General features: G+C 41.3%; 1 protein-coding gene across 6 annotated transcripts in view; it reads right to left on the bottom strand.

Annotated features, from left to right (window-relative positions):
- COL13A1 (collagen type XIII alpha 1 chain) overlaps nucleotides 1–27,902 on the bottom strand; it is a 248,821-nt gene that overhangs the window by 89,515 nt on the left and 131,404 nt on the right. For 5 of the 6 annotated variants that reach the window (XM_048505279.1, XM_048505281.1, XM_048505283.1 and 2 more), the window contains exons 8-17: nucleotides 27,698–27,724; nucleotides 26,615–26,641; nucleotides 23,428–23,454; nucleotides 23,305–23,331; nucleotides 21,710–21,736; nucleotides 13,951–14,016; nucleotides 9,811–9,909; nucleotides 9,283–9,324; nucleotides 8,601–8,627; nucleotides 7,578–7,613 (exon numbers count right to left, since the gene is read on the bottom strand). In XM_048505279.1, coding sequence (XP_048361236.1) covers nucleotides 7,578–7,613; nucleotides 8,601–8,627; nucleotides 9,283–9,324; nucleotides 9,811–9,909; nucleotides 13,951–14,016; nucleotides 21,710–21,736; nucleotides 23,305–23,331; nucleotides 23,428–23,454; nucleotides 26,615–26,641; nucleotides 27,698–27,724 — 405 coding nt within the window. Of the gene's footprint in view, nucleotides 1–1,318; nucleotides 1,382–7,577; nucleotides 7,614–8,600; nucleotides 8,628–9,282; nucleotides 9,325–9,810; nucleotides 9,910–13,950; nucleotides 14,017–21,709; nucleotides 21,737–23,304; nucleotides 23,332–23,427; nucleotides 23,455–26,614; nucleotides 26,642–27,697; nucleotides 27,725–27,902 lie in introns of all 6 variants that reach the window. The other variant, XM_048505280.1, reaches the window with a different exon arrangement.

Below are 27,902 nucleotides of genomic sequence, written 5' to 3'. Positions count from 1 at the left end.
CCCCCAAAAAAAAAATCAGAAAAGCCAAAAAAGCTGTCATTGGGTTCTGGCTATTTTCCAATTTTTCAAAAAAAATCCCAGTTTTTAAAAAGCTGAACACCCCAAAATACCAGGGGACATTTGTGCACGATCCTATATCACTTTTGAGCTAACCTTTTTTTTTTTTGGGGGGGGGGGCTGTTGCCAGCCATACATGCGCAATGAATTATGAGAATTGGTTGGTAAGGATGCTACATAGTCTCCATCAGATATCTGTAACTCCTCTTCGCAGAATGAACAGATCCAACATCTCCCTATGGAGACGGAATGACTAACAAACCAGTTTAAGTGAGAGGAATAGATTATCTCAAACGAAAAACAAAATATTCTTTTCTGGAAGATTCTCCAACAAGCTCAACAGAACAAACATTTTAAAATTACGGTTAATGGAACGATTTGTATACTACATGCATGAGCGTGTTAGCATATTAAGGGTGGAGTTGGATGTTATACTGCTGAAAACAACAATATCTTCTTGAATTTTTTTTACTTCTGTTAACAGGCAACTTTCCAGTGTTGTGACTTCTCCATACTATAATTTTTCCTGCCATCAACCGCCGATACAGGATTGTGGAAATGCACAATATGACAACATTTGCCCGTGGGGCGGGGGGGGGGGGGGCGCACTAGGATGTCAGCTCAGCAGCCTCATAATGTGCAAAATGTTTTGTTCTGCATTATGAATGTCTGCCACATATTCCACTCAGACATGACCTAAGGAAAGGTTGCTACTTTTCTGATTGCACTGCAACCCACGTTGTTTAAAATGGACTGCAAATATGACAGTTGGACAGCCCTCAGGTGATTCTCCAAACACCAGATATTTGACATTCTTCGGGCTAGAAGGAACAGAAGCTTCATTAAATATCCTCCACATTGCATCTTTATTATAATTCTCAAATCATCATGTTCTGTTTCATTTGGAGCAACTTGTCACTTAAAACACATTTTTCAGCCAATGTGTGACCAGATACAAAGGAATGGAGGACTTCTGTGCCACCTTTAACAGACATATGTGACAAGGTGAGAGGAAATGTCTCCCTCACCTGAATCTGAAACTACAGAAATGTTATTTTCCACACATCTGTTACAGGCAAAAGAGCTTAGTCCATGATTATATCCATTCACCATATTGTCATCTTAAAAAAAAATCCTGTTCCAGTTGCCACCCATAACATCTGTATCACACTTTGAAGATTTGTGTACAAGCAACACATGCTGTAGCAGTATTAAAGTGAACTGAGAAAGTGGGTGGTTGGTCATGCAATGCTGAAGTTACCTTTGGGCCAGTAGGTCCAGGGACCCCCGAAGTACCAGCTAAGCCGGGTTCACCCACCTCACCCTGAAGATAAGATGCAGAGAAATGCAAGAAGAGGCAGATACAAAGAGGCACAATTTTCATGGATTACAAGAAAATGAAAGATGTAGAGGACAGAAAAGATGTAGAGGACAGAAATCCCATGGCGTACTTGCTTGCCTGTCTACCAGTGTTGCTAAATGTTGGAAGGAGGTGAAAGATGCAAAACCTAGGAGAAGCCATACAAATATCACTATTCTCTTTTAACTATTCTGTTACAATAACAGCCCAATTCAAAGGTAGGGGGGGTGGCATAGCAGCAGCCAGGGATGACTACGCTGCACTGCCTCCAAAGAAGGAATGCTGGCGTGGGCACTGGAAGGATGGGGAAAACTTTCTCTCTCTTGGGAAAGCCCACTGCTCAGAGTGACTTATGCCATACTCGGAGGGGGCATTATCGACCTGAAAGTACACTGGGAGCCGACTAATGTCACCTCTGCCTATGAGAATGCTCCCACAATGCCCCCCATGACACCAGTGTGGGCAGTGGTAGTGGAGGCACACCACCACAGGGGCCAACTTCTGGGTTGGCTGCTGTAAATTGGCCCAAGAGTTATTTATTTATTTATTTATTGCATTTTTAGACCGCCCTCCCCTGAAGGGCTCAGGGCGGTGCACATCCACATAAAATTCAATAAAATCCGCATAAAACATTAAGGTAAAATTAAAAACACACAAAAATACAGCAGCTGATGGTGACTTTTCCCCCATCCCCAATACTGGCATCCATGCCACTTTGCACAGTGCAGTGGGTGTGGACATCAGCATAGGACTCCCACTGCTCCCAATGGAACTTCTGCCGCCCCCCCCCCCCTCACACACAACTGCACTTTGTATCAAATGATGTCTTTTTCAGGTGTCTAGCCCAGCCACTGACATATTATTACTTTGGGATTTTTTTGTGCCTTGTTGAGTTTTTTTTGAAGAGCAAGGGAAGGGTGTTGCTTAATAATTTTGGAAGCCTGAAAATTATTCCCTTCAGATGTATTAGTTTATTTTTTTTTACACTTTTGGCTCGCTTTCTTCTATTTGCAAACACAAAACCTTTGTTTGAATGCAGGAACAGTGCTAATGTGGAATGAAAGGGATCATTTAAGCAGCAGATATCCATAAGCATTCTGGTCGATGCCTGTTTTACAGATATTTTGCCTCACAAACCCTGTAGGTAAAAACCACTTTAAGGTGACATATATGAAAGCATCCTCTGACTTCTGCAAGTGATTAAAAAAATGAGATTTCCCATATTGTTTGTCTGCCCTGCCCATTGGATAAAGGCATGGAAATTTCCCAACATGCCTGTGCGCACTTAGTGAGAACTTCTGCACTGCGTCTATCCCAGCATTCCAAGCTGTTCTCCATTAATGGATACCAACTCCAGGATTGTTACCGGAGGAAATAAATTACTTTTTTTTATTGATAAAAAAATCTGGGGAGATTAACTACCCTCCGTAAAATAATGTAGCTCTTTCTTTGACGCACGCCCACATAGCCCAGTATCAGTGCCATGTTGTGTACTTTGGAGACAGAAGCCTGTAAATAATGCAACGACAGCTAATGAAGGAACCATTCAGTTCTGGTCGCCACATCTCAAAAAGGATATTGAAGAGATAGAAAAAATGCAGAGAAGGGCAATGAGGATGATTGAGGGACTGGAGCACCTTCCTTATGAGGACAGGCTGCAGCGTTTGGGACTCTTTAGTTTGGAGAGGAGACATCTGAGGGGGGATTTGATTGAAGTCTATAAAATTATGCATGGGGTAGAAAATGTTGACAGACAGAAATTTTTCTCTCTTTCTCACAATACTAGAACCAGGGGGCATTCATTGAAAATGCTGGGGGGAAGAATTAGGACTAATAAAAGGAAACACTTCTTCACGCAACGTGTGATTGGTGTTTGGAATATGCTGCCACAGGAGGTGGTGATGGCCACTAACCTGGATAGCTTTAAAAGGGGCTTGGACAGATTTATGGAGGAGAAGTTGATTTATGGCTAGGCTACCAATCTTGATCCTCTTTGATCTGAGATTGCAAATGCCTTAACAGACCAGGTGCTCGGGAGCAACAGCCGCAGAAGGCCATTGCTTTCCCATCCTGCATGTGAGCTCCCAAAGGCACCTGGTGGGCCACTGCGAGTAGCAGAGAGCTGGACTAGATGGACTCTGGTCTGATCCAGCTGGCTTGTTCTTATGTTCTTATGTTCTTAACCACACGTTTCACTGACAAAAGGAATCCCTAAACTTCATGTGTCAACGGAAGGGACTATGATTTTGGGCCACAGGGACTATGACGTTCAGTTCCACAAAAAAAACAAGCTTCTCAGATTATGCAGATCAAATGAGTAAGCACTGACGCCTTCCCATTCCAACCACAGGCTGCCCATAAAACCCTGAATGTGTTACTATTCACAATAATCACAACATCTGGCAGATAAGAATATTTCCATTTTTTTGTTCTTTTTTGTGTTTTTCTCTCTACTGTTCTTTTTTATTGTGGTATTTTATCCCTCAACTAATTTCTCTCTGCCCCTTCTTCCCAATCATCGAACTCCCTCATTTAAAGGCTCTTGATTTAACTTACCTCGGGTATTTCAAGGGTAACTAGATGCACAAAACCACTGGGAAGTTTCATGCAATCAAAATGTTCTTCCCACAATGAGATCTCAGTATTCTCAGGGAGGGCTACCGACTTCAGGCTGGGAAATTCCTGGAGATTTATGTCGGAAGTAGCAATCTCTAACATGTAAAGGAACGGAGGAGAAGACCCAGCAGGGTGTGGCCACGTGGTCAGCTAGAGGGGGCTGTAAGGTTAGAGACTCTTCCGTCCTTTTGTGTCACCTCTTACCTGTTGTTAGACTGATACTCTAGGATCTAATTTCCTCCTCAGAAGTTATCAGTCTCCCTTCTTCTCTAGCTAGCAAGGTAGATACAGGCTATCCCTAACTGTCAGCTTTTTAAATAAACATTTACCATTATCTTTTAATTGGTGAGTCTTCCACTTCTCTATGCACCCAGAACCTCTAACAGGATGAAGACTGGGGAAGTTGGGGTTGGGCAAGAAGAGGGACCTTAGCAGAATATAGTACCATAGAGTTCATCCTCCAAAGCAGACCTTTTGTCCAGGGGAATACATCTCGGACATCTGGAGATCAGTTGTAATTATGGGAGATCATTAGGCCCCTTCCTGCAAGGTTGGCAACTCTATTGCCATAGAGAACAAGACTTGGCCTGGAGCCTCCATGGAGACAGTCAGCTTCACAATGGCAATTTTCCTTTCAGGACACAAACCTTTCTTCCCAGGATGAACAGTAAGGAATAAGATCTGAATTGTATGAACTGAATTTAGATGGTTCCTTAGTATATAATTGCCATGATTAATTTACTCATCTGTAAACATACAAGATTTCATCATGGTCAGGCCACTGCAACCCAGTACTCTCTGTTTTATTTCTCTACAATTTTTATACCTAATTTGCAGCATTTAAAAAAACCTTCAAATTAATTGAAGTGTTAGATTATCCTATGTAGACTTCCAGATCACCACTGAAACTTTCTAGTGCTTCTGTTCCTCTAAAGTTTCACTTTATTCTTCTCCTTCCATTGTAATTAGTTATTTCCTGTTCCTATACTCTGTTCCACATAAAGATGATAGTAGATTGTATATTCCTCTGCCACAGAACAAAGCATAAATGCTCTTGTATCAAAGTATCATGTTCAATAATGCACACAGTAATGGTTCTGACAAAGGCAATGTGTCAAATTGAATGATAATTCTCATATTCGTTTGGAACTATATTCTAATGTAGAAGCTTACAATTTTCTCAAGCACTGCACCTCAACTGACAGAACTATCACCTCTATGTGAAACAGAGTATAGCTGGCTGGCTTTTCCTCTTGCAGCATTCATTAATTCAGGAGACTGTAAGCACCTTTGAGTCTCCTTACAGAAGAGAAAGGGGGGATATAAATCCAAAACTCTTCTCTAATAAATGCTTAATTTTCTGCTCTTGTTTGGGGTGAAGATTAATCATTGTTTTATTACTTTGTGGCAAGGCAAGTCATTTATTTTCACCCTCATTTCATTGTTGTAACTTTGTAATCATCATGTTATTATGAACAGTGATTTTAGCTTGATGCAAAGTAAAGAAAAATACTGCAGACTTTTTATTTCTAACAAGAGCTGATAATTAACTATTCATAGTCCATGAAATAAATGGCCACTTGGGAAAGAACAGAAAGTAATCAATTCGGCTAAAAACAAAGAGAAGAAAAGAAAAATTATAGAGGAGCAGAATTTGCTGAAGATTTACTTCAAAGTAGACATATAGAAGCCTCTAGCTCTGGATCAGGCACTGCCAGATTTTAAGGGGAATACAGAACTACATAACATCCTGTTTAGAATCTTCATTTTAATCCTACTCTCATGAAGATATAAAATAAAGACCCTTTAGAAGTACCAAAAAGTCATAATGAGAAACCCCCTCTTTAAGGTACACTTCAAAACATAAAGGGTCCACTGGCAAACCCATTTGTCTAAGGGTCTGGATTTCAGTGGATGAATGCTTTGCATGTAGAAAGTTGCAGCTTCACTTTCTGGCATCTCCAATTAAAGGTTCTGGGACAGACCTGATACCATGGAAAGCAGATAACAGTTACAGTAGACAATGCCAAGCTACATCAGCCAATGGTTTGAGTTGGTATAAGAAAGTTTTACATGACCATATTTTCAAACACATAATCTATGCAGATAACACTCTTTGAAGAGCCATGATTGTTTGCAGTTTGAGTATATGTCCAGTGTCCACTGCAAGTTTATCTCTGTGTAAGTTGAGAAACGGCCCATAGAGAAATGCTTCCGATTCATGAATCAAAGCAGGATCTACTAGAGCCCAGACACTCTTGACACCAGCATATATAACTATAATGAAGGCTTCTTTTGTGTATAACAGCCAATGTGTTGTTCTATGGAACAGACTGTTAGCCTTTGCTCCGGGGAGGACCCAGTTTCAAGTCCAATTTACCTTGGAAAAGGGAACTTCAGCCTTTCATCAGCTAACTAGAGCCATTAGCTGCCTCCTTGAGGGAGATTAGTGAAGGCAAACTCAGTAACAAACTCAGTACTAAAAAGCTTTGCACATAAAAATTGCTGGACAAATGACTAATAGTTGAAGAAAAACTACTTTCTTATCAACCACTGTAATGGAGGTTCTACAACTTTAGTCTTACAATTCCTCCCACTTTCAAATTACTCTTACAGTTGAGAGGCATGACCCAATGTTGTAACTTAAAGGCCTAGGTAGGACAACAGAAACTCAACCATATGACTCAAACCTACCCATAAAAAAATCTAAAAATTTAACAGCATAATCAAACAAGGTAAGCCTCATAAAAACAACAAATATATCATGGAACAAAAAAAGCACTATAAAGTAAAAGTAACCTATGTCATCCAACAGGCCAATAAAAAGTTCAGTGGGGAGAATACAACTCCCCATGGAACAGTATTATCTTAGACGATACATGACAGACAGGTTCTTTGAAAAAAGGTATAAATCTCCCTGCCCTCCTTCCTGACATGTTTGTTTTAATGTGCATTGGTATAGAGGGATTTTTTTAAAAAAAAAACTACTTCTCACCAGGCATACACACAAACTTACATGAATTTTAAATTGGTAAATCTTGATAGGCTCTTGGAATCAAGTATTTAGGAGTAGAATGGCTGAAGGATCTTCAAGGATACTACAGGTTAGGTCATTTTTGCACGAATCCAAATGCAAAATACTTTTTTTTTTAAACTAGGAAAGTATAAAATCTTTAGAGGTTTACAGTTTTTCCACACTCAGATTCTCCTGGCAGAAACTGTCTGGAGCAGTGATGAGGCTTAGTAGCTCTTGAAAATTGGAATCGTCTCCAGTCCCACCCTCATATAACAGATGCTGTCCGTGGGGAATGACAGAGGTGGAGATGGTTCAAGGGGAAGTCACACTTACTTCAGTCCCAGTCATCCCTGTATGACACAAGTGAGATAGCGAGAGTGTCCTGGTATATATTCATATGCAGAAAGGGGGAATGGTGTATTTTCCCAACACTTTCTCAGATGGCTCGGGTCACTTTAATGCATTTAAAATGCTCTTGTTCTTAGTTTTCTACTTTAGTTTTCTGCTTCTCAAATATTTTGTTCATACCTTCCTTCCGTGGTATCCTGGAACTCCAGGTTCTCCCTGAAAATAAAAAGGGGGGAAATGATGGAGCGGAATTGGTCGGACTAAACACTGTTTGCCTTCTCCTGCAGGAACAGGCATATAAATTAAATATCTAAGGAAGACAGTAGTACACAGAAAATTCAAAAAGCTATGATCCCCTTAGATCCTCAAGTAAAAGACAATCAGATTGAGCTACTGGATTTCATTATCATGGAATTCTCACTTGTTTTAGTCCAAACAGATGTGGGGGAGAAGCAATTGCATTGGGACCATCTGGGCAAAGAGTAGATGGCGGGGGGGGGGGGGAGGTTAATACCAGGAAAATGGCAAAACCTTTCGGGGGAGGATTAACCCTTTCCTCCTGTACTATTTCCAAGATAGAAGCAGGTGTTTCTTCCTATTGAGGCAAATAACTGCTTTAGGAAGTCCATTTTTATCTGGAAAGAGCATAAAGCAAGCCCCTTGCCGTAGCACCATGGCATGAATTAAGAACTCCAATAGTTGCCGTCAAATACAATTTAAAGGTGTTATGAGATCCAGTCATGGGTCTCTTGTGTGTCTTGTCAACTTAAGCCCCTATAAAAAGGGAATTCAAGATATTAAAAAGTTAATTAATTCTTATTGCAGGGTTCTGGTTCTAGGGTTGCCAACAGGCCTGGAGAAAATTGCCCTGTCCTTTTAATGGAGGCTTTATGTGTAGAAATGGGCAGCTGAAGCTTAGCATTCACCAGATAAGTAATATCCCATCAAGCCTATATTAAGGGGACAAGACCTGTTTATTGTTTGCAGAAGGAAGGAAGGAAGGAAGGAAGGAAGGAAGGAAGGAAGGAAGGAAGAGAAAAGTAGCCAATTCCCTTATAACTGGAATGCTTATCATGGTTTGAGAATTGGATAAATAATCACATTGTTGATTTGGCTGCATTTCATGTTTTCCCACAGAAAACACCTGGCATTTTAGAGTAAGCCATACTATAGTATTTGGAAATTCCAAGTTACTTTACTCACCCTTGGTCCAGGAAGTCCTTGCAAGCCCTTAAGATAAAAGCATATCAAATAATGAGTAAATAAAAAATAGGACTCTGTAGTATGCATGCTATGGTTTCTATCATTTATTTTTGCTTGAATAACATCACATAACTTGCTTCTATTTCTTGAATGCAGAAAGCCAGAAACTATTCTAAGTAGTAGGTAGGAGACTCAGGACGAACTAGAAAAGATAAATCATCAACAAACAACCTTAATCATATTGTAGCTGCATAGGATGGGAGATCTTTGGGGTTAGATGAACAGTTTTCTGCTCACCATTTAGTGATGGAGAGTGATTACTCTAAAGTCTTAGATACAGAGCGGAAGGAGTATATTTGTCTCTATCTGTGTATTGGTGAGAAGATGGGTCTGGGAAATATATGCCTCTTGACATGGTAAGAGGCATAGGTGCCCGGGGTCAGTGAGAGGTACCAAGAGAAAGCAGCCAGAGAGGTGGCTGGCCTCAGATGGGACTCCTCTTTGAGCCTCCAGTCCCTACTCTAGTCAATAATCAGGGCCATAGGAGGCCATCCATAAATGAAGTAAACAGAAGCATGAACATAAAATGACTAACATTCTGCATTTTACTAACCTCTTTATCATCCCTTAAAGCAACAAACATGCATTATATTCTGGGAAACAGAAACAATTTAATACATACCTTTCCATCCTTGCCTGGCTTCCCCGGTTCTCCTACTCTCCCCTAAGATTAAAAAAAATGCATCTTTTTAAAATACCACTTGGTAGTCCCTCATTTTAATAGAGTGACATCCACCTTTGAAAACTCTTTAATGTCACCCTGGAAAAGGTTCTCCAAGGACATCAAAGAGATTTCAAAAGCATTTAAGACTTGGGCTTGAACCGAGAGAAACATAACTGCAGCCAGAATATGACTTCTTCGGCTGTTTCTTTGCACATGCTGGGATGGAGGAAATGACATTCTTGCCTGTCCCCCTCACAAATATATGAGATGAGGTAATAAGGACTTTGATGCAATATCATACTCTTGAAATAGGAACGAGATTTTTCACACAGTCCTCATCCATTTTGGGATCCTGGTAGGAATCAGTGCTGGTATTGGAAAGGAAGGGAGATGCAGGATCAGAGAATACAGTAATCATGAAGTTACAGGAAGACTGTATGTATGCAGGAAAGGAGGAAAAACATGAATAATTTAAGAGAGACTTACTGGTGGTCCACTGGGGCCAGGTTGCCCTGGAGTTCCTGGAAGGCCCGGAGGCCCAGGTGGCCCTGGGGGCCCTTGGATCCCTGCCTGTCCTTGTTCTCCCTGAGATTTATTAAAAATATATATTACCAGCCAATAATGTTTAAAATGTAGCAAAATAACTATAAGTGTGGTATACAGCAAGCACAGCCTGAAGAAAGTGCAAGAGCCAAGCCAAGCAAGTTATAGTAAATAAGTACCTCAAGGGGGTTTCCAAAACTCAGCTAGTATGCCTGCAGATCAATGTTCTGAGTGGGATTTCTGAATAACGTAGAGCCCCATCCGGGGTGGGGGGAGGATCCGCTTTTGAGAACAGAGTGCTGCAGCACTGGCGGATTCACGCTTCCTGGAACACTTACCCCGGCAGAGGGGCAATTCTGTTGGCGTGTGGGCACCGCTGGCATAGCATGGCCAGGTCAGGGATGTGGCCAGGGGAGGAGTCAACCTTAATCGACTCCCTCCCAGCCTTTTCTGACATTACATCGGTGGGATGCAGTTCAGACTGAAGTCACCTTTTGGGGTGGCTTACATCAATTGTGGCTCATTGAGGTTTCTTGGCAGCAGGGAGAGTTTGGCACTTTGTGAGACTCTCCACGCCACCGGGAAGGCTCTATGGGAGCAGCATAGGAGCGCCACATTGGCGTGGCAGCTCGCCACCTCCCATTTGGATGGGGCTGCCCAAGTTAAAGCCACAGCTGAAATAATGAAAATCATAATCAGATCTTCAGAAGAGGAAGCAGATGCCAATATTGAATCACCTTTGTGATATTTCTTAGGGTCAACATGTACATTACACAGAAACATGAGTGACTGAAACTCAATGCCCCTTTTTGAAGAGGAAAAGTGCTTCCAGAGGATGATTAAGAGCTGAGAAATGGCAAGGGAAGTTAGCCATCTCCATTTCGATAGCACACATTTGAAACTCAGTGAGATGAAAAGCTGCTTGGGAGAAGCAGGAACCTAGCAAAGAGTGAAAGGATTGAGCACCCTCTCGTGGGATATCATTTCTTCATTCCTTACTGGAAGTAGTTTTTTTCTTAATCTAAAAAGACTGTTAGGCTACCATTTGTATCCAGTGTGCAACCTGATCCTAGTTACTTTATCTGTGATGTCTAGAGAATGAGACGAGACATTAATTCATTTGAAAGTGCTCCACTTCACTTCAGTTCCATCTTGTCCTTTCCTTTTGCTAGTCTTTGTCCTTCCTTATCCTTGGAATTCTCTTCTTATGAATGTTCTTTCTGCTCTTTCCCTAATTCAAACATTTTCTGAAGTCATCCCCTGCCCCCCCTCAGACTTCTTTGTTTTGCTTTTCTTTCACCACTGAACTTCTGTAATGGGCCCTTTTCTGTAATGGGCTCTTAAATCCCTCAAAACCCATATCATGTGGGAGGGATGCCTTTTAAACCAAGCATCTCCACAGAGCCCCCTGGCCAAAATTCAGATATATCTACAGTGCCATCCTAAGCAAACTTATCCTCATCTATGGCCACTGAAATCTTAGGGGAGTAATTCCTGCTTAACTGAAATTAATGCAACTTAAGGTAATCATCTGTAAAATGCCCCATTATCAAACTGCAAAGTGTTCAATGGAACATGTTAAGAATAAATATTATCTTTTACTAACAAATCCCACAATAGAATCTATAAAGCCTGACTACCAGTGCCATTCTAGGAACACTCTCTTAGGCCGTTTCCGCACGAATGCGGAAGCGGCTGGGTCGGCGCTGCAGAGCGCCGTCGCCCGCCTGACCCGGCATGTCCCCGGGCCTCTGGCACGTCGCTGAGGCCTGAGGACACGCCCCCCCAGCCCTGCGCGCCTGCTCCAGCGTCGCAGGGCAGGGGGGCATGTCCCCAGGCCTCAGCGACGCGCCGGAGGCCCGGGGACAAGGTAAGTGCAGGGAGGGAGTGGGGGGAGGCGCCTTGAAGCTGCTGCCGTTCGCACGGCAGCGGCTTCAAGCCGGCGTTCCCGGGAAAGTGCGCTTCCCAGCGCACTCCGGAAACGCCAGCTTGGCGCCGGTTGGGCGGTGCGAGGGTGGCGCGGCTGCGATGCAGCTGCGCCCCCTGTGTGAATGGCGGCCTGGGGACGGCGTTTTTGCCGTCCCCAGGCCGCCATATTCCACCCGTGCAGAAACGGCCTAAGGAGTAATCACAACTCATTGAATGGAACTGACCAGGATTCTGAGTCGAACTGTGTAACAGAACTAAGGAAAACAGCATATAAAAACTCTATTCCATAAAATGTTACTTCAAAGCTAGGAACATGCAGTAACAGGAAAAAAATCTCTGTAAAGGGTTAATTCCTCACAAAGCCTGAGTGTGTGAGTGACATGCTGGGAATGAGTGGAGTTTAGAACAGAGTCAGAGCTGCTGACAGGAACATACGTGAGAACTCTTTGAACTGAAGGGTTCAGATGTATTTAGTGTCTGTGTATAGACTTATGGTGTTGATAGGGAATGAATATTTGGGGGAAAGGACCCTACACTACTTGAAGAGGGGAATAAACTTCTCCTCATCTCCTCAACTGGGGATGTAAAATAGAGGGAGCTGACTGAGAGAGAGAGAGAGAGAGAGAGAGAGAGAGAGAGAGAGAGAGAGAGAGAGAGAGAGAGAGAGAGAGAGATGGTGTCAAAGAGGGACCATACTCTAGTCATGAGGGAAATTTAAATTTCATGTGGGAGAAGAATTCCCTTCCCTAGTTCTGAGGTGGATTTACATCAAAAGCTCTGAAGTAATACTAGAGTTTGAGGAAGTGTGAAGGAGAAAAGGGAGTTGGCTGAATACTCCATTCCTTCTAGATTTCAGACAGTAGAGTTTACACATGAACCTCTGAGTATAAGTCTGAATCAGAGCTGTATAATAGCCAGAAAGCCCATCATTTCAACTAATTTAGAAATTTGTAATAAACTGATATGTTATCAAATAGCTAAACGCCATCTGAGCAGTGCTTCTTTCCTTCTCACCAAATCCTCCCCATTCTATTCCCCTGTTTAATTACATTCTGATGTTTTATGGTTGAACTTTGAAAAGCCCCAATATGATAATCTCTGAGATCAAATATAGCAGAGAAAATGGAAGGATCACCTCAGTTTCTTAAACTGTTTCAATTGTACATTTTCTTTAGTGAGGTACAGGGTGAGACAATTAAAAAACCCAAAAAATTATACATAGTAAAGCTGACCAGCAAGAAGATCAGAGGTTGGAGATACCTCAGTAGCTTGACAACATGCTTAGGGTGGCACTGTTAAAAATCCCCTTTTTCTACCTCCCCCACCTGCTGTTAATGTCCTTTTCAATTTTACCAATTTTTACATGGATTTTTTACACCGTGTAGATAACATGGCCTTTGTGAACCCTAGCAGAACATTAAATCTACAAAGAATATTAGTGAAACCATTTGGCACTTACACACACATACATATGGTACATATATGCATACAACTACTGCTTAAAAATAGTATGTGACATCTGACAAGTAAGGTGTTTGATCTGTAATATTTCCTCTCACCAGTCACATTCCAGATGAATCTTAGAGGTCCACTGCATGATAAAAGTATTTATAGGCAAACTATTATGCCACTTTTTGCATTTTACCTGAAATGACACTAGATATGCAGACCTGGTTGTTATGTTTTCTCCAGGGAACATCTGTGTAATGCCAGCATAGATACAGTTACAATATAAAGTGAGAATCTGCTCTTAGCTTGTTTTCTAATCTGCACCCAAGTAATTTGCATTCTTTGTAACTGAATAAAAACAATAAAAATGTTCCATGTATTCTTAATAAGGCTGTGAAAACCTTGTTTTCCTTCCATGACTTTCTTATTTCTTGGAAAAAAGAGCTTCAATCAGCCAATATATCTCTGCTCATGCTTAGCTGCTAAACAGAGCATGAATTAAAACCAGCTTGTGGTGATGTTTGTTATGTATAGACAACTTGAATGGGGCGGGGTGGGGGAATGACTTAATCGTCCGAGGCTACTTTCCTACTTTTAATGAAACCCCTCTGTGAGGAAGAAAGCAAAGTGATTAATCAGCAGTTTCCGAAACGGGGGGGGGGGGGGGGGGGGAAGCCGAACACAGGAAAAGGAGGTAAAGAATACCTGGAAGGTGCGTTTCTTTATGACTGGGGGCGGAGCCAGCCGCACTGAATTGAGAAGTGGCAACAGCTGAAGAAGACCGAACCAGAAGGTCACAGGGCAAGGGCCAAAGGTCACAGGGCAAAGGAAGTCAGTATGGCATCAAAAGTCATACAGAGCAGCCAATGAAGAAAATGGAAAGAGGGAAAAATGGAAAAACAATGAAAGGATGTCATGAAAGCAAGTTACAGTTGAGAGACAAGAATGAAGGACAATAGAAAAGGCATTTGTCATTGGGTACCTCTTGGCAAACCTCTGAGCTCTTCTATTGTCCACATACAGTATATTAATATGGGTTGCCAGGAGCACCTATGGTTGGTTTTGGTTATAATAATGATTGTAGTATTGATTTCACCCTTCTGGTGTTACTGAGCTTTAAAGTATATTTGAGTTATCTAATCTGGAATATTTAAAGTCAAACTTCCCAGCTTCTTTTGCTGTCCCTTTCTGCTATATCTCACTGTAGCAAAGCATGTCTTTTCATCTGAAGTCCATAGCTAAGTGTTGCTCTCAACCCACTTAATTTGTACTTTCCAATTTTGTTATTTTCTCCTCTTTGTATCTCCTGAAAGAGATATACATTTTTCTTCTTTGTAGTTTCTTTGTGCTTTCCTTACTGCCACTGATACTTTTTCCTTCCAAACCACTTTCTTGTAATGTATTGTTGAAGGCTTTCACGGCCGGAATCACTGGGATGTTGAGTGGTTTCCAGGCTGTATGGCCGTGTTCTAGTAGATCCTCTGTGTTCTAGTGGATCCTCTGAAGCCAGCCACAGATGCAGGTGAAACATCAGGAGAAAATGCTACTAGAACACGGCCATACAGCCTGGAAACCACACAACACCTCACTTTCTTGTAACTTGCTAATTCCATAATTGTATACACAGGTGATTTGATGTAGGCTTGCTTACAACAGTGAATCACAATAATCATGTTTTCATCCCTAAATACTCTTAATTGTTGTTTGTTTTTTACTCCATACTAGGAACAAACCATTTGATGATCATCAAAACTATATGCTTGCTTTGTTACCAGTGAAAATTACTAAGAGATTTACAGCATTTTAATGGCTGATAGGATGAATGCAGAATGACATGAAGAACACCATTCAGCAAGGGATACAACACGGCACTTCTGCTGAAGTTTCACTCCTTGCCTACACCAGATAATTTTTCTGAGAACTCGTCCTTCTGTAGCATAGCGTAGCTTTGGCTGGGACCCTTTCACTGGTTTAGGATTTTTCTACAGTTCTTACTTGACTTGGCCTCAAGAAAAGCCCTTAATGTGGCCACATATTTTGTAACACTAATTCAAAGCTAACCCAAGGCATTCTATCTTGCATGGGTGCAAACTTCTTGTCTCATAATAAACAACCTCATGCTTGGCAATTTTTAAACAAAAGTCATGTGTTCCATGTTAGAGGCATCAATTCTACTTCACTAAAATATGCTCAAAAAACAAACAACAACAAAAAAACCAGTGGGCCTGTTGCCTGTAGAATATGCACTGCTCTATTCCAACCACGGCACATAATTATCCATAACTAGAGTCACTCTCTATTGATTTTTATCAGTATACTGGGACAGTCAGGTCTTGCTAAACCTACCAAATGCAGGTGCATAAGTAATTTTTTTTTTGAAGCTGAGAGGTGTGCCTGCAGGTCTCCCATGACAGTGAGTTCACTTTCCTCCCCTTTAATATGGCTGTTTGCGACTGAGCGCAAGCCAAATTCCGGTCGTGTTGCAATTGAAATGTTATCACAATATTGCAGCGCTGCAACTCAGCCATTCGGGCTGGGTTTAAACAGATGACATGGGAACAGGATGGAAAAATTGGAAGAGTGAGCCTTGGATTAGGAAGGCTGCAATTATTCAAAGACCACAGAGGAGCACAGCAAACCACAGGGAAGAAAATCACTGTGATCCTTGCATGAAATGACAAAGTGAGGCAGATGTTATTAATATTTTTTTTAAAGGCACTAAAGCTGAGCACACGTGGCAATGATGAGATGCCATTCATACAGTCAGACAGTATAAAGAATTTTCAAACATCGTTAGAGCCAGCTTTTCCCCCCAAAAGTCAAATCGTCTCTAGTGGGAGCAACTAGTGTTCTTTTTGACTGCCATACAATCAGAATCAGAAAGCAATTCCTTTTGGAGCAAGATGAATGAAATGCAAAGGCAAGGAGTAGACAGATGGCTATGTTTTACTCATTTCTTTGAGCAAAATGCCTAGACAAATACTGAAGTATATAATACAAATAGGTGTGTTTTTCTCTGTCCAGCCCGTATCTGAAAAACTGAAAAATGTGTATTAGGATTTGACTGTAGTGCTCGTTTTCTTTGAATTTCTTCTCTGTTCAAAATTAAGAATGTCCATCTCCATGGATTAGATACAATTTCACTGAATAGTACAAAATATACCATCAGGGGGAAAAGACAACTATTTCTTACTGTATTGATAATGTGGGTAATATTCTGGATCTACTTGATTTGGGTTTCCCAAAAAATACCATGAGCTGTTTTTTAAGGTGAAGGTAAAACCTCAATTCTCAGTTTTTCTTTGCTACAATAATAGAGCTTCCAGAGCATGATATTCAAAGACTTCTCATCAAGTATGAAGAGAATGTGCTTCTAAACTTACTTAATAGGCATTTCCATTATATTACAGGGATACGCTTCTGTCACCCTACATTTAGTACAAAATATCTGAGCTCCAGAGGAATTATCTTGGGATCCCGATTAGTTGCCAGTATTCAAAACTGGGCAACAGATATTTGAACTGATGTGGTTGTAAGTGCTTCAGTTGCCTTTCCTCCTAGTAAAAATCCAGAGGCCATTAGTAACATGAGGTGTTCATGAAATCACTTTTAAATTTATTCCTCCTTCTCCCTTAACTGCTGCCCCAGTGTTTCCACAAACATCTTCACAGGTTTTTGATAGTGAGAATACGCAATATTGGATTCATCTCCTTGTTCTTTTGCAACAGGACTGGCTGCAGTTAAACCGTTTGCCCACAAACCTTCAATGTAAGGATCTGATTAGAACGCAGAGCGGCAAGTGTAGTACTTAGGTATTCCTAAGGGGATAGTGAAGACACAGAGCGGTGTCATTTACATCCATCACACCTTCTATAGTAAAACAAACTTTATTGGTCTAAAGTGACTCTGAAGTCAACATGAAGTCCCAGCAGTCTGGACCTACACTTGCAACTGTCTTTTATCTACCTGCTCTGATTATCTCATTTGTCTGCAAGGCTTCTATTGTGCAGCTTGAATAATCTGTTGATGAGGTCACTTCCTCTGCTGAGTATTAGCTTTCCAATTCTGTTGCGTTTCAGAGGAAATATTAGTACTATGTAAACATGGGGCTGGATTATCCGTTTCTGCTTCGCTGTGGAGGGCAACCCAGACCATAAGCACTTGGCACAAACACAGCAGTCAGAAGACACTATGGCAGAAATTCTGACTTGGCACATTAAAACATGATTCCGCTCCTTTTGGAAAAGAAACTATGTTCACCTATAAACCCTCATCCCCCAACCAAACCTATTGTGAAGTTTCATAATAATTTACATAACTTCATTAACTGAGTGCAACACAGAAGTTTCAAGACATATCCAACTCCCAAAACCAATGTGGTGTGGTAGATAAGTGTAGTAACCTGTAATCTGGAGAACTGGGTTTGAGCCCACACTCCTCCACCTGAGCAGCAGACTCTAATTTGGTGAACCAGATTTATTTCCCCACTTCTCTACGTGAAGCCTGCTAAGTGACCTTGGGCAAGTCACAATTCTCTCAGAACTCAGCCCCACCTACCTCACAAGGTGTCTGTTGTGGGGAAAGGAAAGGAAGGCGTTTGGAAGCTGCTTTGAAACTCCTTACGAGGTATAAACCCAAATGGGGTATAACTCCAAAATCATCATCTTCTTCAAAGCTATGTTACAGCAGCAGCATCTTAATCTATAGCATTTTCAATGTGATCATAAGAATACTTTCTTGGGAGTAAGTCCCACAGAATAGACCTGCTTAGGTTTCCATTCTTTATCTGTATTCTGCTGACTGTATAGAACTCCTAAAGCTGAGAGTACCCTTTGTGATGAAATGATAGAATTTCATAAACATTCATTCCAATATCCAACAGTAGTCATAAATCAAAGCTGTCATTCATTCCCTTTATAGTGCTTTGTGTGTTGAAGCCCTTCTTATTCCTAGTCACTTGTGATTAATTTTATTGTTAATATTGTCTCTAGCTTTTCATCTTGGACAGCTTGACATCAAGGACTCTAGTGACTGAAAGAACGCAGATCGCTGCTTAAGCAAACAATGCTTTTTTCTTTCAAAGATCGATAGCAATTTAGTGGCATTGCTTTTCTAAATAAACACAGCTGACCTTTCATTAATGAGACAGACTAGTCAAACAACCCACCAGTCCTTGCTCTACCCTGACGCTTCTGAATGGTGTGCTGTCTACATGTTGCCTTCATACCAGAATCCTGGACAAGTCATACCTCCATATCTCTCTGGAATAAGGGCCAGAGCTGGAGTCTATTTATCAAGAAACTTTTAAAATACTAATTGGTCAGAGCATGCCCTACAGAATCTATTATCTTTCCAAATGACTGTATAATGTGGCTTGATCCTCTGGAAACTGGAATTCTCTGGAATTCTTTGGAAACTAGGTGCATCAATACAGCAGCATACAAAAGAAAATTAAGTACTTGTGGGGTTTCATGAAATTATTTGCAAAATAAGTGTCATAGGTCCATTCTGCACAGCACAAAAAAGGCATCTGTGCGGTATCTTTAAAAAGAGGTGATGGCCTCTTTTCACTCTGCACACCCAAAATAAGATGTCCAGGGAATGTTTTAAAAAGAGGTGGCTTCTGGTGTGCTTTCCTGACAGCAAAGGCATCAGAGGGGGAAAGAGTCTGTTTCCCGCCCCACTGTTTTGTTCTTTGGTCAGTTTCACCCTCAGCTTGTGCCTGACATGTTGTGTGCAGCTGAAGGGATTCTCCCTGCTGGTATCTGCTGAAGGTTGTCTCAGGACATTTGCTCTGCAACCCCAAAAGTACATAGTTATACTCAGCTGGTCTTGCCGATTCTGGCAATAAATTTCGATGAGCTATCTCCATAGCTACAGAGACACAAATACGAGAATCTTAGCTGCTCAGAAGTCCCACCTACCTCCCATTGAGAGGTACACTTGCCCTCCACTGGTTACCAAGTTGGTCCAAGGAGGGCAGGTAAACCGAATGCTTCTCAGTGGGAGGTAGATGGGTCTTCTGAGCAGCTAAGGTCTTCTGAGAGGCTCAGATCCTCATATTTATGTCTGTGTAGCTATGGAGATAGCTCCTCAATTTTTTTTAAAAAAGGAAAACTATATATTGTTGAAGCAGCAGGACCAGCTGAGTACAACTATGTACTTTTGGGTCTGAAAAGGAATCCCGCATAGGAGCCTGCAGAGCAAATGTCCTGGGGCAACTTTAGCAAATGGCAGCAGGGAGAATCCCTTTCGTAACACACAAAATGTCAGGCACAAGCTGAGGATGAAACTGACCAGAGAGCAAAACGGTTGGGTGGGAAAAATAAGATGCCTCCTAAGCTCTGCCTTCAACACAGCCAGGCAGGAGATTTCTTGCAGGCAGCTTAAGGGGGGAAAGGTAACCTTGAAGCATTCTCCAGAAATGATGCCTTGAGTTAAAATAAGGCATCCTGAGGATGTCTTGAGAAGAAAGCTGTAAAGATTGTCTAATCCAGAAACCTTTTTAAGTGTCCCTGGGATGTCTTATCTAGGCTGTGTGGGACAGATCATACAAACATTCCAAGTTCTCTGCCCACAACTTTGGAAGCTAGAATCCATAAAATAATTAACTAGAATCCATGAAATAATGAAGTATTAGATTGAAATGATCTCTTAAGATGTATGTAACATTGTCTGCCTAATGAACAATGGTCCTTGTTCCCTTAGCAATGGTATGAAAATCTTTTTTAAAAAATAAATCAATTAATTTTTTTTTGGTTTCCTGTTTGTGCTAAGAACGTTTGTATTCCTCTTTGCCACACTGTTGCCTGGATTACAAGACTGAAACAGGCTATGAGTGCATCATTAAAGAAACAGAAATCCACCCTAACTAGGAACATATCTGGCTACCTTGTCAGCCACCTTTTAAATAATAACCGAGAGAGACCAATTCATGAATTTGCACTTCTTACAGTGCAAAGCAGTATCACAACATTCACTCACAGTTCCATTCCATATTACTCCAAACTCTTAAATCTGGAAGATTCAGGTAGAAAAAACATGTATCCTTCCATGAATCAAACACTGCTGTAGCAGTTATTTATTTATACCCTGATTTACTCCCCAAAGGAGATCCAAAGCAGCTTACAACATTGTTCTTCCCCTCCCAATCTTTTTTTAAAAATTTATATCCCGCCCTTCCCGATAGGGCTCAGGGCGGCGAAAATCACTATAACTGAACAAAGCATTACAATATAAAACCAGCAATATAAGCAACCATATCAATTAACAAAAACTCTGTGAGATACATGAGCCTGGGAGTCTGTTCCTGGACCAATATCACTCAACAAGTGGCCATGGCAGAGTGGGGATCCAAACTTGGGTTTCCCAGAGCTCATCCAGTGCTCTAACCTGTACACCTCACTAAGAGGGAGCCCTGAGGAACTAGCAACTAAGACTGCTCCCCCCAAACTGGTTCAGAGTTATCTCTTCATTCTTCTCCTCTAAACTCTGTAGTGCTTCCTGTTGATGTTGCAACTAGCTTACAGGAAAGGGTAAAGGTCAAGCAAAATGGCAAATGCTCATTCATCACACCTTACATGAAAACATGCCCTGTGATTTACACACTGTGGTACTGTTATGTAAGTGAACCCATTCTGATAATACATCATGTTGGACAATAAGATGGGGGCTTATTGTGCACAGAGGAGTGGTTTGGGGATATATATTTAGAGCTCTGACTAGGTAAAGCTTGCTACATTTTCAAAAAGCAGCTTAGAAACAACATATCAAGAATAAGTATATTCCATCTAGTCACTACCCTGGTATGTTTTGTTCTTTTAAGGTCATTTAAAAATTAATACAAAAATGTGAACTTGTTTTAGGGATTATTGTTTATAGTACAGATGAAACTATTCATATAGGTTAATTTCTACAAGGTCTAATTGACCTCTGATACCTTACTTTCTCCTTCAACTGATAATTTCCTGGGGGTGCGACCAGAAAAAAAATACTGAATGGTTAATCTTTCAGTTTAACTGTTACATCAAGTAACTTCCATGCCGTTAAGTGGTCATTGTGATGCCATACCATGGATGTAAATAGTATTTTATTTTCTATAAAATTTTCAAATTAAAAAAATCCAAATGGAAAGGATCCCACAGGAAAATTAGTAGGAGAAAACATGGAGTAAAATGTGGCATTGATTGGTGGTTTATATACATTACACTCCTCCTCTAGGGTCAGTTAAGTGTGCAAAAGAATAAAGATATAAAATCCTTTCTGAAAATTCATTATTTGGTTAGCCAATAATATAGGCCAGAAAATAAATATTGGGGGGTGGGAATGGAGAGAGCGAAGGATTGCAGGATCCAGCGTTGGCCCTTGTTAGTAGGCACGTTCTATAATATACTAACAAATCATTCATACATAGAAAGGATACTGTACAGGAAAGAAAAGATCATTTTTTTAAAAGCCTACTTACCCTGTGAGGATAATCTCCACATTGACCCTGCAAAAAGAGGGAATTGAAAGAAAATTGTTTAAATTGTAACTGTTGTGAACTACAATAAATTCAAGGGGACAGGATCCTAGCAGGTGCATTGCTGGCACAATTCCATCAGTTTCAGCAGAGAGATAGGCCCTTTCCCCACTTACCGTAAGCCCCGCGCTACTCTCCTCAAGTAGCGCGGGGTCCTGGGGCACTCCCCACTACAGGGGCAGCGGCAGTGCAGCCGCCCCGACGCTGCTGCTCTCGTGCCCCCTCAGCATGTGACATCCCTGGCGCTCCTCAAAACGGCACCTTTTGATGACCCCGCGCAGACGCCCGGGCGTGCGCCAGAGATGCCGCGCGCTGAGAGCAGCACGCAGCAAAGGGTGGTCAAAGGTAAGTGGGGAAAGGGCCATAGATACTGGAAAGCAGCCGGCTATTTGCTAGTTCTTATTCCCTTTGTGCAACTTCTTTTAAACTATTTTGATTTATTTTATTCAAAATGATTGTCCAGAGTTGCCATTTGCCTGGTGACAGCAAGCAAATTTTTCCACCCAATTTGCTAATTTTAGTGGAAGGGAAAAATATTGCGCAAAGAATGCAAACAATGGTGACACTTCAAATATCCTCCAATCTCTATTATCTTTACCAGAGAGATAGGGGGAAGCCCTACAACATAACCCAGAAATGATGTCACAGTACCATCTGCCCAGAAGTACCATCATTTCTTGGTGATGTTCTAGGAATTCCTTCAGTCTCTTGGTAAAACCACAGAATTCTCCTCCAAACTCTACCTTCCTCAAGCACCATCCCCCAAATCTCCCAGCATTTCCTAGAGCAGGGCTGGCAACCTTACTATTGTCCTATTTCTTTCTAATGGTAAGATTAATTGATGAGTTCTATGTGATGAAATATGGGCCCAAGTGTTGCTGGAGTAGTATCTGTGGATTTGTCTACTTTGGTCTGGATCCAGTCTTTTGTCAATGGAAGGCACTGATATTTCCCATTTCCCCCTCCCCACAGATCCCAGGAAGGTTTATTCTAGAGGTCACATGATCTCAACAGAACAAAAGTCATTCAGGCAGGGAGGCTGCAGCAGGCTTGGGGAAAGTGACAACATTGCCCTTCTTGTCTCTTTTACCAGCAGAGCTCCATTGAGGACACAAAGGATTGTTTTGCCTTCTTTCCCTGTCCTCATGTGGGTTCTGTGACTGCTAGAATAAGCTTGCCCAAGGTTGAACATGGGGAAACGTGGGGAAAATCTGCACTCCTTGCATAAGCCTTGCTGTGAATTGGACCCTTAGCCTATAATTAGAATGTTCCTGATTTGATGGGAGAAATTTCATTTGAAACGTTTCCCTGCACACATGCATGATTCTGTGCATGGACTCACTCAAGAAAAGTGACACCATTTTCAAATAGGATTGCTAATAAAAAGTGAGGTCATGGAGTTAGAGTCCTCATCTTTTATATAAACAGAGTTCTACTTTGTATTAGCCATAAACTTAAATCTAAAAACATTGGGTTCAATGATTAATTAAAAATCATCTTTCCACTATTCACTCTGCTGTTATCTCTACTAATCTTACCTTTTCTCCTTTATGCCCAGGAGGACCCTTTGGGAGACAGAAGACAAATAAATAGCAAGGCTGTGTATATTAACAGTGGTAGTAAACCAAACAGTAATATGAATAGAAAGAATGAGAACTTACTGGTTGCCCTTTGGGACCAGGGGGACCCTTTGAGGAAAAAATAAGCAAAAATAAGCAAACATTATATTGCGTGTATACAAGATGAGCCATATGATAAGCAGCACATGATGTGTACTCTGAAATAAAACTTTGGAGGTAGCCACAAAAAAGTGAGATAGGCAGCGTTTTCCTGCCGTTTTGTGGGGGAGAGCACGGCGGCAGCTGTGCGAACCATGCCCCAGGGACGATGTTTTTACCATCCCTACAGCGCTGTTTTTGGGGCGTTCAGAAACGGCCTTAGACTTGGTCAGTCAAGCTGACCTGACTTAATGCTTAGATTAAAAATAAAATTAAAAAATCTTCATAGTCAATTCATCAGATATTAAAAGTATGACTCCTCAGAAAATCCTCTTGTGGCTAGAACAAATAAACATACATTACAATAACAAAGGAAGATGAAGCAGAATAACAATTAATTTGAACAGTGGAATTACATTAGAGCTGTGTAGCATTCATGCCAAAGCAAGCAGAAGTTTGCCAGAACACAACCCTGTAGTACTTGATAGATTGTAGGGCATGATTATTTCGTTAATTCCGAGAGGAAGTGAAGCATGGGCTGTACCTTGTGGTTCACTGTTTTAGGCAGAGGGTAAAATTCTGGCTTCATTGAAAGCAAAGGCATAACTAGCAGAACCAAGAATTCAACCACACACTGAAATGAAATACTTCGCTAGAACAAGCCAAAACACACAGGGTGGCTGCAGAATTAACAAAGGGAACAGAATTTATAGACCAGGAATAAAGTAAGTGAAAGTGTGTCCAGTTACAAGCAAGATATGCTAAATGGCCTGTGTCTGGGTATTAATATCTGTTCTCTAAGTTACTGTCTCGAATAATTTTGTGAACTGTTAATTTTCAAAACTTTATGGGTTTCCTAACAAATAATTCTAGTAAAAATAATGGAGAATGAAAATAAATACCTGAACACAACTTCTTTTTGCTCCAACCCATTGGTATGAAATATCTACTTATTTCCCCAACCCTCTTTTTCTTGAGATAACATGGCTGATTCTGCAGGCAGCATGGGTTCATGGAACCCGTTTCAGTTGCCTGTGACATTACATAATGGCTGGGATTCTAATGGCAGAAGGCAGCATGGTTCTCACAGGAAACACAGTGTTCCAGGCAAACCACACACCCGAGAATCTCCCCCCGCAAGAATCCAACCCACCTACCTGCACAGTATGGTGGCCGCCTATTAGAGAATCCACTCTAATGATGGCTGCCTGGGGAATCCACCATAATGGTGGAAGGAAGGGGGTGGGAATTGAATGCTTCCTGCTTGCTGTAGTTTGCACAGGCAAGCAGGAAGCATTTGAAACCCGGACTAAAGGTGGGGGGGAAGTCACTCATTTAGCAACTTTCATTTAACCCAGGTTCTGGCAAATAGAGCAGGTTAGAAGTGTATGGTGGGCGAGTTCTGTGGGAATTTCTCCCAAAAGTTTATAAAAAGGGTCTCAATCCTTCTATTTGACCCATGCAGAAACAGTCAATGATAGACTACATTCACAGTTTTGTGAAAAATACAAGCAAATACATTTTAAGGCCATTTTTGCTAATTTTCATACAGGAGAAAAAAACTTAATAGAGCCTTATATTAAAATGCTTCAAAAATTGCTGAATGTGTTTGCTGATTATTCCATAAACCTCAGATTCTGAGCCCAGTCATAAAACTACCTGTCCAGAACCCAAACTTCCCTTTACTGGGAAGTTAAGGGTGAATTCACAGGACTGTGGGGATGTTGTGAGATTGGGTTTACAGGACAACAAGAAAGTACTGGATCTATTTGATCATTTTCCAAGTTGTAACTCCCCATATGACAGTGATGGCGAACCTTTTCGAGACTGAGTGCCCAAATTGCAACCCAAGACCCACTTATTTACCGCCAAGTGCCAACACGGCAATTTAACCTGAATACTGAGGTTTTAGTTTAGAAAAAATGGTTGGCTCCGAGGCACGCGTTACTCAGGAGTAAGCTTAATGAAGCAACCATGCAACACTTCAAACAGGTGAATCACGATCCTAGGAGGGTTTACTCAGAAGCAAACCTCATTGCCAGCAACCGAGCTTACTCCCACGTAAAGGATCATGCCCAAGCCAGCTTAGATGTGTGTGTGGGCGGGGTGATTTTCCACCCCTCTCCCACATGATGAACTCTGTGCACAAATGCCCACAGAGAGGGCTCTGAGTGCCACCTCTGGCACCCATGCCATAGGTTCGCCACCACTGTCATATGACATGAAGTCTTTGAGGACTAGATTAAGGAGGAGCATGGGAAGCCACCTCCAGATGGTAAAGCAATCAAATGACTGGTTCACTGTAGATTCTACACCTGCTATTCACCTAGCAACTCACATCAATTAACTAGGAGTGAATCCCCATGACGTTCATTTTATTACTATGGCATAGTACTGAAGATAATGGCAATACATTGGTACTAATGGTTCGCCGAAACCTTGTTCTGAGATGCGTTGAGATAGCCTTAATGAGAAACAGCCAAGTGCAAGAAAAGTCAATTGCAAACTGAGGCTTCATAAATTATCCAGCTAACCAAATTCATGGTAACCAATATTACTGAAATTCAGGTTGCATAAACAAATAAAATGAAAGAAATTCACATTGGACTGCAGAGGTCAACTCATGTGAACACAAACACCATGTATACTCATCACAATGAGTGAAATGTGAGGTAATAACTTGAGTAAGCCAGAACTTTTGTTCCATCACTTAAAACACAAAACTTTCAATGATGCCAGTAGGGCCTTGTCGGCCCATCAACAAAAACGAATGAGGATGACGAGCATCACCCCCCCCCCCCACCACCACATTCTTTGCTATAGATACAAGATGGAAGGGAGGAAGACTGAAGGTCCTCCTGCTGCTGCACTGTGCTCTATAGCTGAATCCCACCTCCCACCCCACCACCCCCAGTATTTTAAAGGTGAATCCAGGTCAGATGTGAAATGACTCAGGTTGGGGAAATCCCTGACCCAACTCACATTTCATATCTCGCATAATGAGACTCTAACTCCACACATACCTGAGACCCCACAAATCATCCCTTCCATCTTTGCTCTTTAATAGACTGGGGAGCTTCCAGACCCAACCTTGTACATATCATGCACAAACAGATTAAAGTTGAGTTACCATTTCTCCCTTCAGTCCAGGATGCCCCTAAATAGAAAAAAAGAAAGAAAGATGATTCTGATGTAAGCATTTTAATAACTGGGCCTAGGAGCTATTTTGAGCTCCACATCTCTGTGACTATCATTGTATCTTAGAATCCATTGCCTTTTCACATAAATATTAAGTGCTACTGACGCTTATGGTGCCCCATACCTGTTTATGTTTCTTGATTATAGATTCTACCTCCAGATATACACAGCTGATGAGTGACTACACATTTTACTATGAAGTTCAGATATTTTTAAAGACAAGAGTGTTATCAAGGAGTAGACATTATTTTCTTTTTTTTAAAGGCTACAGCTCCCTCTGCTGAGCACAGCAATCGATCAAAATAATAAAGCTGAAATTGAACGAAATATGAACTGACGTGCTGTGTGGATGATATGCCTCAGAAAGAGTGTTGGAATTGTAATATGAGAGAATGTCCTGAAGCCTTCTGTGACATACAAGAGGGAGCTGAAAAATATATCCTGCAGGAAGAACATACACTTCCATTGATGTGATAGCACACCCAATTTTGCATAGGGAGGAGTGAAAATATGAGCTTCTTTTCTGAATAATCACACCAATAGGAAGCATTAAATGCTTGTGCTTCCTGTTTCAGCATTTTGAGTAATGCGTATTCTCTCTACATTTGCTTGTTCACACTCCATAGAGGAACAGCACAATACAGGCACCACTGTGCTGCTTAGCAATTACAACCTCAGTAAATACAACAGTGTCCCTGGATGTATCCTGGGCTATGTTCCTGCTATACCTCTGCGCTAACATCAAGTATACCACTCTGTTCAAATATTTAATTCGTTACTTTTTTTAAAAAAAAGTTACTAAAACAACTTCAGTTGACAACATTAATATTTGTGACAACTGTAATGTCTAAGTCAAGTGTTATGGTGTTCTGCCCACCATTGCAATTTTATATCTGGCGTTTCTGAATGTTTTTAATTTATCATGCAGAAGTAAACATTTTCAAAGTTTTAGGGATGGAAACTGACAGACCAAAAAACTGAGATGCTGAAAACAAGAATGAAAGTTTTCACTTACTGGTTTCCCGTCTAAACCAATTGGCCCCTGAAATTAAGAAAGGTGAGAAGGTAGGTAAAGAACTGACTTAAATAGGCAAGCTTTTTAAAGTGTGTTTATACAGCCCACAACATTTTTCCCAAGAGATCTAGCAATGCAATCCTAAACAGACCTGCATCTTTCTAAGTCCATTGAACTTAATGGCTTAGAAGACTGTAACTCAGCT

The sequence above is a fragment of the Sphaerodactylus townsendi genome, linkage group LG08 (assembly GCF_021028975.2).
Source record: "Sphaerodactylus townsendi isolate TG3544 linkage group LG08, MPM_Stown_v2.3, whole genome shotgun sequence".
Lineage (NCBI taxonomy): Eukaryota > Metazoa > Chordata > Lepidosauria > Squamata > Sphaerodactylidae > Sphaerodactylus > Sphaerodactylus townsendi.
The sequence above is the reverse complement of the archived record's forward strand: the minus strand, read 5'-3'. Positions and strand labels throughout refer to the sequence as shown.